Source organism: Python bivittatus, unplaced genomic scaffold, assembly GCF_059951505.1.
Source record: "Python bivittatus isolate LINGU-HERP-01145 unplaced genomic scaffold, Pbiv_v1 ctg000350_np1212, whole genome shotgun sequence".
Lineage (NCBI taxonomy): Eukaryota > Metazoa > Chordata > Lepidosauria > Squamata > Pythonidae > Python > Python bivittatus.
Window position 1 is genome coordinate 18,628,737 of NW_028277074.1, and position 12,778 is coordinate 18,641,514.

The following is a 12,778-nucleotide window of genomic DNA, read 5'->3' on the forward strand; positions in this document are numbered from 1 at the left end:
AATCAAACATTACAGGAGATGTCTAGATCTATGTTGATGCAAGCTGGACTATCTGACTCTTTATGGGCCGAAGCTGTAGTTACATTAGCTTATTTGTATAACAGAATTCCTAGTAAAGTGACAGGTAAAACCCCTTTTGAACTATGGTTTGGAAAGAAACCCAGTTTAAAGCATAGAAAAACTTTTGGTGCTAAAGCATATTCTTATGTTCCAAAAGAAAAAAGGGGGAAGCTTGATCCACGAGCTGAAATTGGAATTATTGTTGGATATCCCTCTGGGAGGAAAGAGTATAGAGTCTTTGATCCTAAAACTCTTGAAGTTAAATGTTGCAACGTTGTATATGTGGATGAGAGAAATATAATGCAAAAGACAGTTGAGGCTATGCTAACAACTGATTTACAGAGCATAGATATTGTTCCACAAGAATTGGTCATTGGGTTACCTATAGAGATCATTGATCAATCAGTAGGTCCATCTTTGGGAGATGTTGTTATAACAGAAGGGGAAGTAAGAATTAAACCATGTGAAACAGGAACAGAACAAACAACTAATGTAAGACAATCAGATAGAAGTAATAAAGGTAAACCTCCAGAAAGATATGGATTTTGTGAAAATTTGCAAGAACCAGTAAACTGGGAAGAAATTAGTAAGTTACCTATCTTAGAAAGAAAAAAATGGATCGAAGCTATGGAGGAGGAATATCAGTCTTTACAACAAAATCATGTTTGGACTCTTACTGAATTACCTCCTAATAGACAGGCTATTGGAAATAAATGGGTATATAAAATCAAATATAATTCAGATGGAAGTATAGATAAATATAAGGCACGTTTGGTTGCGAAAGGTTTTTCCCAGAGATATGGAGTTGACTATTTTGAAACATTTGCACCAGTGGTCAATTATACAACATTTAGGACATTTCTTAATGTTGCTTGTTCAAGAAATATGTTTATAGAACATCTAGATATTAAAACAGCTTTTCTTAATGGAGATCTTTTAGAAGAAATTTATATGGTGCAGCCTGAAGGATTTCAAAAAATTGGACAAGAAAATCTTGTTTGTAAACTTAATAAGAGTATGTATGAGCTTAAACAATCAGCCAAAAGTTGGTATGATAAGTTAACAGACCTTTTATATCATCAAGGATTTAAGCAAGGAAAGGCTGATCCCTGCTTACATATGAGACTTAAGAATGGACAATATCAATATATCCTGACCTATGTAGATGATTTATTAATATGTTGTCAACACAAGGAGGATATTAATGAAATAGCTAATAAATTAAAGACTGAAATAGAAATTAAACAGCTTGGAGAAGTAAAATATTATTTAGGAATGGAAATCGAAAAACTTAATGATGGAAGTTTTCTCTTGAGTCAAAAACAAAAGATCATGGACTTTATAGAATTTGTTGGCATGAAAAATTGTAAACCTGTAAGTACTCCATTAGAATTAACTTATTTAAAATTGAAGGATGGACAGTTATTTACAAATCATGGTAAATACCAAGAAGCTATAGGTAAACTTCTTTATTTGAGTAAAACCATGGGACCTGATATTGCAGCAGCCATTAATATTTTAAGAAGAAAAGTGAGTTCACCAAACCATCATGATTGGAATACTATAAAGAGAGTGGCGAGATACTTGAAAGAAACAGAGGACTTAAGATTAAAGATATCATCTTGCAAAAATCCTAGATTAGTTGCATACACGGATGCTAGCTGGGGAGAAGAGTCAATGGAATACAAGTCAACTAGTGGATATCTGTTTTATTTTGGAAATCTTGTTGATTGGACTAGTAGGAAACAGACTGTTGTGGCTCAATCCTCAGCGGAAGCAGAATGTGTATCAGCAGCAAATGCATGCAACGATTTGGAGTGGATTCTTCATTTATTAAAGGACTTTGGCATTAATGAACCTACACCAGTGGTGATGTTTGAAGACAACCAAGCCTGTATTACTATATGTAAAGGAGAAAGTATTAAGGCAAGAAGTAGAGCGATTGGATTAAGGTGTCAATTTGTAAAGGATTTATACCAGAAGGGACTAATAGATATTTTATATTGATTACTGATTAAATGGTTGCTGATATTTTAACCAAGCCATTAACAAGAGAAAAGGTTGTACATTTTCGTGAAATGTTGAATATGTTTAATTCTAGTTAATAATGATTATGCTGATAAGATCTTGAGAAGGGGTGTTGAATGTTTGCAAGATCTACAGCTTTAATAAAATTAACTACAGAGTTAACAAGAGATTGCTTTTTGGCTGTGAACATAATTGAATCAGGTGGCGAACTCTGTATAAGAGAAGTATTCTTCTTACTTGTTCTGCCTTTTCTGATTTTTCCTTTTAGGCTCACTGCTTAATTCCCTGCTGTCTTGGTACATTTGTATTATTGTATTTGTCTGTTACTTTTATGTATTGTTGAAGATATATTTTATGCCTAATTTTTCTCTTTTGTATATTCTGAAATAGATATAAAGGTTGATATTTATATTTCTTGTCTTCTCTTAATCTTATTACCCAACAGTTATGTGCCAAGGTTGGGAAGACAGGAGGAATCTCTTCAGCCTCTGATAAAATGGAAAAAATCTACAAGGAGGTAGAAAAAAGTCCATAAAAGCAAGCAAGAAGATTTTAGCTTTCAGCATAAGGTATCATAAGAAATGGGTAAGAAGTTTAGCTAGAAATACTCCTTAAGATGATCTTTCATTTTGTGAACTACACAGAACTTTATATTGTCTAGAATTTTTTTTTTGGAGGCCCATTGTGTTTTCAACAGTTCTGTATTTTTATTGCATTTGCCACTGAATGGTTCACATGTGACAAATTAAAGTGAAAAAGAAATTGTTACATTCTCTCTTTTCTTTTTAAAAAACAAGATTGCGTCTATTTCTTGTAAGATTGGTCTATTTTCCCACACAGGAGGACAAATAGGAGGATCTGATTTCTTTAATCATACACCTCAATTGGGGAGCTAGAGTTAGGGAGAAGAACCAGGGAAAGGCATCCGCCTAGAAGATTGTTTGTGGCAGCAGCAACTATCAAGGTGCACACCAAGACCAAGGAGGTGGAGCTATACTACATTGGCTCTAGATTATTCAGGTAAGGGGGTTTATGTTACATTCAAATGAAACCAAAGTTGGTTAACTGAGGTCTATTAAACCAAGCATTCACTGTATAAAAACTAAAGCAGCAATTTTATAATGACTTGCGTGTCTTCTGTTTGCTTAAATTTAACCCAAAATGTTTAGTTTTGCCTCAAATAGATACCTGGATTGTTTAAGGAAAGCAATAGCCCGATAACCAATATCCTTTCTATAAATGGCCCCTTTGAAATGAATGATTTCAACTCCTTTGTTGGCGTGTTCCAGTGCAGATATAAGATCTTTCTTGATAGCTGTCACAGCGAGGACTCTTCCACCACTGGTCACCACCTTGCCATCTTTCAGGGTTGTGCCAGCATGGAATACCTCCAATCTTTGCTCTTTAGCTTGAGAAAATCCTGTAAGGCAACAATATAATGTTATAATTAAATAAAAATCAGATACTAAAAAACTTTTGCCATGTATCTATCGTGTGTATATTATCATAATTACTATTATCATCATCACTATCGCTAATACTATGATGACTCCTGTTACTACTACTGTTGACTGGCACAAAAATTAGTAACAAGGCAATGGCATAAATGACATCCCGGAAAGGCAACTTCCAGATTTTTTCCCCACTGGTTTTTCTCTCATTTATGTATATATATATCTTTACACTTCATAATATATATTAAACTGACCAGAGGCTTAATGTGCCTGTGTTAAATAATTTCCTGCCAAATATCAGCAGACTTTCATTCCACTGTTATTCATGGTTTGCTGGCACAATTTTTAAGGAGAGGTCCATAAAGTACAAACAAATCATGAGTTTTATTGAGACCATGCACTGCCCACCCAGAATTTATTCTGTAATCAAGCATTTAGCAATATATATGAATATAAAAAAGTGTACTAAGTTAATCCATCTAACAGTATATGAATATAAGAATCATAGATGTTGGCATTTGGCATGAGTCACGCAGTCCCTCAAGGCATCTATAAGGAGAGACAGATAGAGATAGCATGCAACTGGATGTAGAGGCTTCTATGTGTAATAGTGCTGAAGAATGCATCTTCTCCATGCTAGATACCATGCAATTGCTGACTGCTCATAGAAAGTCATCAGACTTAATTATATTCTTGCAAAATGCTTTTTCTTTATTATGTGGAAAATGCATGTATTGTAAGGGTATGGAGATAGACTATATTGTTCCACCTGCTAATATGTTTTTTGGAAGAAGAGCAGGACCATTTAATAGATATACAGTTGTGTGAAAAAGAAAGTACACCCTGTTTGAGTTCTATGGTTTTATCAGGACATAATAAAAATCCTTAGGTTCTCAAAAGTAGGTAAATACAACCTCAGATGAACAACAACACATGACATATTACGCCATGCCATCATTTATTTTACAAAAAGAAAGCCAAAATGGAGAAGCCATGTGTGAAAAACTAAGTACATCCTTACTGCTTCCACAGGTTTGAAGAGGCTAAGTAGCAGCCAGGTGCTGCTAATTAAATGCCCTTGATCATCAGCAAGTGTGACTACCTCTATAAAAGCCGAAGTGTTAGGAGTTTGCTGGTTTCAAGTATTGAGGTGCGTGTTAACGCAATGCCAAAGAGTAAAGACATTAGCAATGATCTTTACTCTTTGTAGAGAAGCAATTATTACTGCCCATCAATCTGGGAAGGGTTATAAGGCCATTTCCAAACAATTGAAAGTCCATCATTCTACAGTGAGGAAGATGATTCACAAGTGGAAAACATTCAAGACAGTTGCCAATCTTCCCAGGAGTGGGCCAAAATTCCTCCACAATGATGTGAGAGACTGATAAAGTCATACAGAAAACAATTACTTCAAGTTATTGCTGCTAAAGGTGGTTCTACAAGCTATTGAATCATAAGTACTTAGTTTTTCACACATGGCTTCTCCATTTTGGCTTTCTCTTTGTAAAATAAATGACATGGTGTAATATGTCATGTGCTGTTGTTCATCTGAGGTTGTATTTACCTACTTTTGAGAACTGCTAAGGACCAGATGATTTTTATTAGGTCCTTATATGTAAAACCATAGAACTCAAAGAGGGTGTACTTTCTTTTTCACACGACTGTAGATCATGTAAAGGAGGAAAGTCAGAGAACTAACTCCTAGAAGCCTGGTACTCAATTAATGGGCCATCAACAGATCAATGGAGCCAGATATGATTGATTATCCAGTCAGGTGGCTGATCAAGGTCACACAGAGCAAACAGATGAGGAGGATCAATCAAAATAGAGACAACATCATTCCCAGAAACCAATTAATTGACTCCTCCCAGGAAACCTGCAATCACCAACCAACCCCTCTAAGTTAAAATCTTTCACAAACTATAAATACTGCAAGGCAGCAGGACTTTTGAACTTTGCACTGGGGAAGCCTGGCTGGGATACAGGACAAAATGTTTGTAGAAAACCTGATCAATACTTTGGTACTGATCTCTCAAAGCCTGGAGACCTCGACTACTAAGTATGCATTGCGGGGTTTGTGGTAATCCAGAACATCTGGAAGCAATAGGTTGCCACTTGTGATATAACCAATTCAGTCTTCTCTTGTAGTAGTAGTAATAAATAGAGTGAAAGGCAAAACCAGAAGAAAATACAATTCATATTTTTGCTTACTTCTACAATGTATTTCAATCAGATCCATATATGCAGTTCTCAATTATACATTTTTATTCAGATAAAAAGCTGTATTATATGACATATTTGGGTTCTGACCACGTATAAAATATGCTGTTCTAATGTAAGGATCCTAACAGGCTGTTTATCTAATAATGCGTGGTTCAAGATACTGTACTGATCTCTCACTTTATTATACAGCTGGCACTCAAATAACGTATTTGTTATGACCTCAATCTCTGAAGCACCACAAATACAAGTATGTTCATGGTAAGCATGGTTAAACCTTCCATGTTTAACCATTGTATGTGTTTGCCCAAATCTTGCTCAAGTAAAAACCCTTGAGATACTTGGACATTTTTGTATTTAGATATTTTTCAGTTTGAAAGGTGCATTTATAAGCTTGTCCATTTCAATGTGCTGGCCTTACTGAGGGCAGCCATATTTCTTTGAGCTTCTATATCAAAAGTCTTGTAGAAAGGAACATTATTGTTTCTGCTTGTATTCTAATACAGAAGCTAAAAGTGTTCAAAAAATAAACTGGTTAAAGCCTAAGACTCTTGTTATTTCTAGTACCAAGAAATGGGCTACAGTGGAATGGGAACACTGAAAATGCTGCATTTTGAAATTCTATGTGACTGTTTCATACCTATTATTTCCAAACCCTTGGCATAAATTCCTGGATAACCTTCACTGGCCATGACCACTGTAACAGCTGCACGATCTTCAAACCAAACAGGCAAGCAGTTGGATAACTTCTTATCAATGGTTGCTTGCATAACCTCATAAAGGTCACTTTTAAGAAGTGGAAGAATTACCTACACAAACGCAGACAAAATTTATGTTGTTATTTAAACTATGAAATATGTGACATTCACAAGAGCATTAAAGAAGCATTTGAAGATTCTAAATGTATTTATTAAGAAGAATATTCCATTAGGCCAATCCCAGTGGTGGCAACTATTGACCTTGGTGACCTCAAAAATGCTAAGCAAAGTTAGATCTACTTAGTGCTTGGATGGGAGGCCACTGATTAGTGCTTGGATGGAATACCACCAGGAAATCCTAGGGCTGTAGGCTAGACTAGATAGTTGAAAAAAAAAAATCCAAGCAGTACCCAGTGACAAACTACATCTGTGTTTTTGCCATGAAAACTACTTGGATGTATCCTTGCAGTTATCAGGAGTCAAGCTCAATTTAATTAAGTACTTACCTTTTGATGTTCTATTAAAATGTAAGAAATTAGTCAGATTTGATACACATTAAGTTACTAGATTTTTAAAACACTGCTAGAAATAAGACAAGGCAAGAAGGTGTTGCTTTCCAGCAAAAAGAAGTATTGCCAGATTCACTGAAATTCACAATCATGACTAAGATGGTGGTTATTAGAATCTGAAATCATTACATTTGAGCTGATAGTTGTAATGTGTGTAGCTAATTTGATGGCATATAATCAATCAATAGTGTTTTAGTAAAGTAGAAGATTATTTTTAAAGTAGCAAATATCCCTAATATTTCTACACTTTTTCACAGTGCAACTCAGGACATTTATTTCCATAAATCAGCTTTAATCTCAAATTCTTGTTCATAAGTGTTATTTTCTCCTGACACTGCACCCTTTGCTATTTCATTTCTTCCCTGGAATGGATGGCAGAACAACATTTAATTTAAATCTGCCTCTAAACAGTGAGGCTACTCTGCCTTCATGCAACACTGGAATATTGTAAAGCAGTCTTTCCCTCCAAATATGTTAAGATGGCAACTCCCAGAACTCCAAGTTAGAATAGCAACAGGCTAGGACTTAGGCTAATTGGAAGTTCAGGGAGTTGCAGTTCCAATACTAGAGGGCACTAGACTGAGGAAAGCTTCTACTAGCACTTAGAAAACAAACACCTTCTTCTATTGGAAATGTACATGGAATAAAACTATCAGTATTGGAATCTGAAATTCTTCCAAGGTCTAATTTCCAGAATATATGTTTAGTATACTTTTTAAAAATGCATGTTAATGTGTGTGTGTGTGTGTGTGTGTGAGTGAGTGTGAACTGCTTTCTGATCTGATTTTTAAAAAATAAAGAGTCCCAACTGTAATCCCAGGACTTTTAAATGACAGAAGTCCATCTTAAAAAATTCTGTGATTTAAAATAGAAACAGATATGAAGATATGAAGTAACTACTGCAGAGAGCTTATTTTTCTCCTCTGGATTTGCTCATTATTCTTTTATTTGCCCAAACCACAGAATTTAAATAATTCTTTTTTAAACAACAGATTAAAAAAAAAAAATGAAAAATCTGCATATTAAACTATTTGTTTTACATGTAGTCCTTGGGTTACAATGCCAATTGGGACTGGAATTTCCATCGCTAAGTGATACAGCTATAAAGCGTGACATCACATGACTGCATCACTTAGCGACAGCAATCCCAGAAGTTCTGGTTGCCATCATAACCCCAGGACCATGTGGGTCGTTAAGTGGGAAGAGGTGAGAGTGCAGGGGGTGGGGGGTGCTGTGGGGGTTGGGAGGTGCTGCAGGCAGGTCGGTGGGGACCATGGACAGATTGGTGGGGACTGTCGCTAAGCAATGCAGTCATCAAGCGCAATGCCATGTGATCGTATCACTTAGCAACAGCAATCCCCGGAGTCCCATTTGCCATCATAACTCCAGAACTGTGTGGGTCGTTAAGTGGGAAGAGGTGAGAGTACCAGGCAAGGAGTGCAGGGAGTTGCACGGGTGCCACTGGTGGGTGTTATGCAGCGCAGCGGGTCAGCAGGGGCTACAGGCAGGCACTACAGAGTATGGGCGGATAGGTGGGGACTGCAGGCAGGTGGGCATGTGGTACAGAGCGCGGGCAGGGAGTGCTATGGAGTACGAGTTCCTTGGGATCTTGTAGTCCGTAGTGGGGCTTCTTGGGAGAAAAAGTGGCAGAAGCAGGAGCGACTTGCAACCTTCCCTGTCTACTTTCCCATTGACTTTGCTTGTGGGAAGCTGGCAGGGAAAGTCACAAATGGCGATCAAGTGACTGGGAGGGTGCTGCAATGGGCAGAACTTTGAGGACCACTTTAAGTACCACTCATTCAGCTTTGAATGGTCGCTGAACAAGTAGTCATAACTCAAGGACTACCTCTATCACATCTGTTTTTGAATGAACCCTGCTGTTCTTCACAGAATGGCCAAGACTCAACCAATTTTTTTTAAGTAGATTGCCAGCATTCTCTGAGGGAAAAAAGACTTTGCTAATTTCATAACTGAGAAAATTAATACTGAGATTTGATATACAGGTGAAACTCGAAAAATTAGAATATCGTGCAAATGTTCATTTATGTCAGTACGGCAACTCAAAAAGTGAAACCAATATATGAGATAGACGCATTACATGCAAAGCGAGATATGTCAAGCCTTACTTTGGTATCATTGTGATGATTATGGTGTACAGCTTATGAAAACCCCAAATTCACAATCTCAGAAAATTAGAATAGTGTGAAAAGGTTCAATATTCTAGGCTCAAAGTGTCCCACTCTAATCAGCTAATGAATCCATAACACCTGCAAAGGGTTCCTGAGCCTTTAAATGATCTCTCAGGCTGGTTCAGTAGGAATCACAAGCATGGGAAAGACTGCTGACCTGACAGTTGTGCAGAAAACCATCACTGACACCCTCCATAAGGAGGGAAAGCCCCAAAAGGTAATTGCAAAAGAAGTTGGAGGTTCCCAAAGTGCTGTATCAAAGCACATCAATAGAAGGTTATGTGGAAGGGAAAAGTGTGGTAGAAAAAGGTGCACAAGCAGCAGGGATGACCGCAGCCTGGAGAGGATTGTCAGGAAAAGGCCATTCAAAAGTGTTGGGGACTTTCACAAGGAGTGGACTGAGGCTGGAGTTAGTGCATCAAGAGCCACCATACACAGACAGATCCTGGACATGGGCTTCAAATGTCGTATTCCTCTTGTCAAGCCGCTCCTGAACAACAAACAACGTCAGAAGCATCTTACCTGGGCTACAGAAAAAAAGAACTGGTCTGTTGCCCAGTGGTCCAAAGTCCTCTTTTCTGATGAGAGCAACTTTTTCATCTCATTTGGGAACCAAGGACCCAGAGTCTGGAGGAAGAATGGAGAGGCACACAATGCATGATGCTTGAAGTCCAGTGTGAAGTTTCCACAGTCTGTGTTGATTTGGGGAGCCATGCCATCTGCTGGTGTTGGTCCACTGTGCTTCATTAAGTCCAGGGTCAACGCAGCCGTCTACCAGGAGATTTTGGAGCATTTCATGCTTCCTTCCGCAGACGAGCTTTATGGGGATGCTGACTTCATTTTCCAGCAGGACTTGGCACCTGCCCACACTGCCAAAAGTACCAAAACCTGGTTCAATGACCATGGGATTACTGTGCTTGATTGGCCAGCAAACTCGCCTGACCTGAACCCCATAGAGAATCGATGGGGCATTGCCAAGAGAAAGATGAGGGACATGAGACTGAACAATGCAGTGGAGCTGAAGGCCGCTATTGAAGCATCCTGGTCTTCCATAACACCTCAGCAGTGCCACAGGCTGATAGCATCCATGCCACGCCGCATTGCGGCAGTCATTGCTGCAAAAGGGGCCCAAACCAAGTACCGAGTACATATGCATGCTTATATTATATTATGCATGCAGAGGTCCGATTTTGTTCTATTTCCAATCCTTGTGTTATTGATGTCATGTAATATTCTAATTTTCTGAGATTGTGAATTTGGGGTTTTCATAAGCTGTACGCCATAATCATCACAATTATACCAAAGTAAGGCTTGACATATCTCACTTTGCATGTAATGCGTCTATCTCATATATTGGTTTCACCTTTTGAGTTGCCTTACTGACATAAATGAACATTTGCACGATATTCTAATTTTTCAAGTTTCACCTGTATACTGGTAAAAGGTGCAAGAAAACCTATTTGGTGATAGTGATGATTGTTTTAGTAAGTAACACTTTAAAATCCTACAAACTTTGAAATCAGTAATGTATAGTCTGCATAAATATTCAGTTTAAAGCTATGCAATCTATACCTATGCATTCATCCAAAATTGGTTCAGAAGAAGTTGAATGTTGTATTGACTGGCCACTATGCATATTTATCTGTGAATAAACCTCCCTGAACTATGATATAAACATGCAGATATGTAAAAGATTGTAGTTAATTTCTCTCACCTGGCATTCAGGGTCACCAAATCTACAGTTGAACTCTAAAACTTTAGGTCCATCTTTTGTTAGCATTAAACCCGCATAAAGCACACCTTATTGAAAAACAGAAAATACTGAAGACAAACATATCTGGTATTGTTGTCTAAAAATAGCTACAGAATAATCATGAAAAACTTTGCTGACAGTTGTGTCATTCATTCATTCATTCATTCATTCATTCATTCATTCATTCATTCATTCATTCATTTTCTATGGCTGCCCATCTCAAACAAGTGACTCTGGATGGCAAACAATCATAAAATCAATTAAAACCAATAACTGGTTTTAATAAATATATATAGCAAAATAAATATATATAGCAGCTGAGAAAAATCATAACGTAGATGCTAATATAACCAGGAAACGGGGACCTTAACACACTTGGGATCCCAGGCCTAGGCACACAACCAGGTCTTCAAGGCCTTACAAAAGGCCATCAGGGTCAGAGCCATCTTAATTCCTGAAGAATGTTCCAGAGGGCAGGGGCTATGGCAGAGAAGGCACACCTTCTAATCCCCGCCAGCTGACATTCCTTAGCTGATGGGACCCGGAGCATGCCCATCCTGCCCGACTGAATTGGATGGCTAGAAACAACTGGTAGAAACAACCTGGTCCCTCAGATAACTAAGCCATGCAGGGCTTTAAAGGTGATAACCAATACCTTGAATTGCACCTGGAAACACACTGGCAACCAATGCAGCTCATGAAGTAGTGGTGTTACATTTGTCAAATATCCAACACCATTTACTACCCGTGCAGCTGCATTCTGCACCAGTTGAAGCTTCCGAATGCTCTTCAAGAGCAGTCTCATGTAGAGCATGTTGCAGCAATACAGATGGAAGGTCACAAGGGCATAAGCAATTGTGAGCAGAGCCTCCCGGTCCAGAAATGGGTGCAGCTGGCGCATAACCTGAAGATGCGCAAAGGGCCTCCTAGCCGGGCTGCCATCTACTCTTCCAGCAGGAGTCGTGAGTCCAAGAGGACCCTCAGATTGCGCACCAGGTCTATCTGGGGCAGTGTCACCCCATTCAGTACTAAAAGTGGAAAAACCTTGACACTGGAAGGCCCAAGCCCCCAAAGCCACTCCATCTTGCTTGGGTTGAGCTGAAGTCCCCTGCACCCCATCCAGGCCTCTACAGCCTCCAGGCACCGGGACAGGACATCCACAGCATCACTCAGGCGGCCTGGGGTGGAGATAGAAAGCTGGGTATCATCAGCATACTGATGATACCTCACCCCAAACCTCACCTCACCCAATGGCCTCATGTCAGATCACCTCACCCAGTGGCCTCATATAGATGTTAAATAAGAGGGGAGAGAGGATTGAGCCCTGTGGCACCCCACAAAATAGGGGTTGCGGGCTGGATCTCTCCCCTTTTATCAAAACCGACTGGAACTGACCCCGGTGGAAGGAGGAGAACCAGCATACACAGTGCCGCCCACACCCAACTCCTGAAGCCGGTCCAGAAGGATAACATGATTGATGGTATCAAAGCACTGAGAGGTCAAGAAGAGCAAGGATGGATGCACTACTCCCATCCTACTTCTGCCAGAGGTCATCCAAGAGCACGACCAATGCCATCTCAGTCCCATAACCCAGCCTGAATCCTGACTGAAAGGGGTCCAGATAAATTGCTTCATCCAGGGTCTTTGCAGCTACTGTGCAACCACTTTCTCCACAACCTTCCCTAAAAAGAGGATGTTGGAAACTGGAGAAAAGCTGTCCAAGCTAGTTAGGTCAAGTGATGGCCCCTTGAGGAGAGGAAGCACCACCTCCTCAAGAACCGGCGGGACCATCCTCTCCCTTAATCAC

General features: G+C 39.0%; 1 protein-coding gene across 2 annotated transcripts in view; it reads right to left on the bottom strand.

The window, feature by feature from the left end:
• The window catches only part of LOC103067155 (trifunctional purine biosynthetic protein adenosine-3), a 54,050-nt gene that overhangs the window by 20,040 nt on the left and 21,232 nt on the right, over positions 1-12,778 (bottom strand). For both annotated transcript variants that reach the window (XM_007427241.4, XM_025166080.2), the window contains exons 10-12: positions 10,933-11,018; positions 6,403-6,571; positions 3,277-3,508 (exon numbers count right to left, since the gene is read on the bottom strand). In XM_007427241.4, coding sequence (XP_007427303.1) covers positions 3,277-3,508; positions 6,403-6,571; positions 10,933-11,018 — 487 coding nt within the window. The remainder of the gene's footprint in view (positions 1-3,276; positions 3,509-6,402; positions 6,572-10,932; positions 11,019-12,778) is intronic.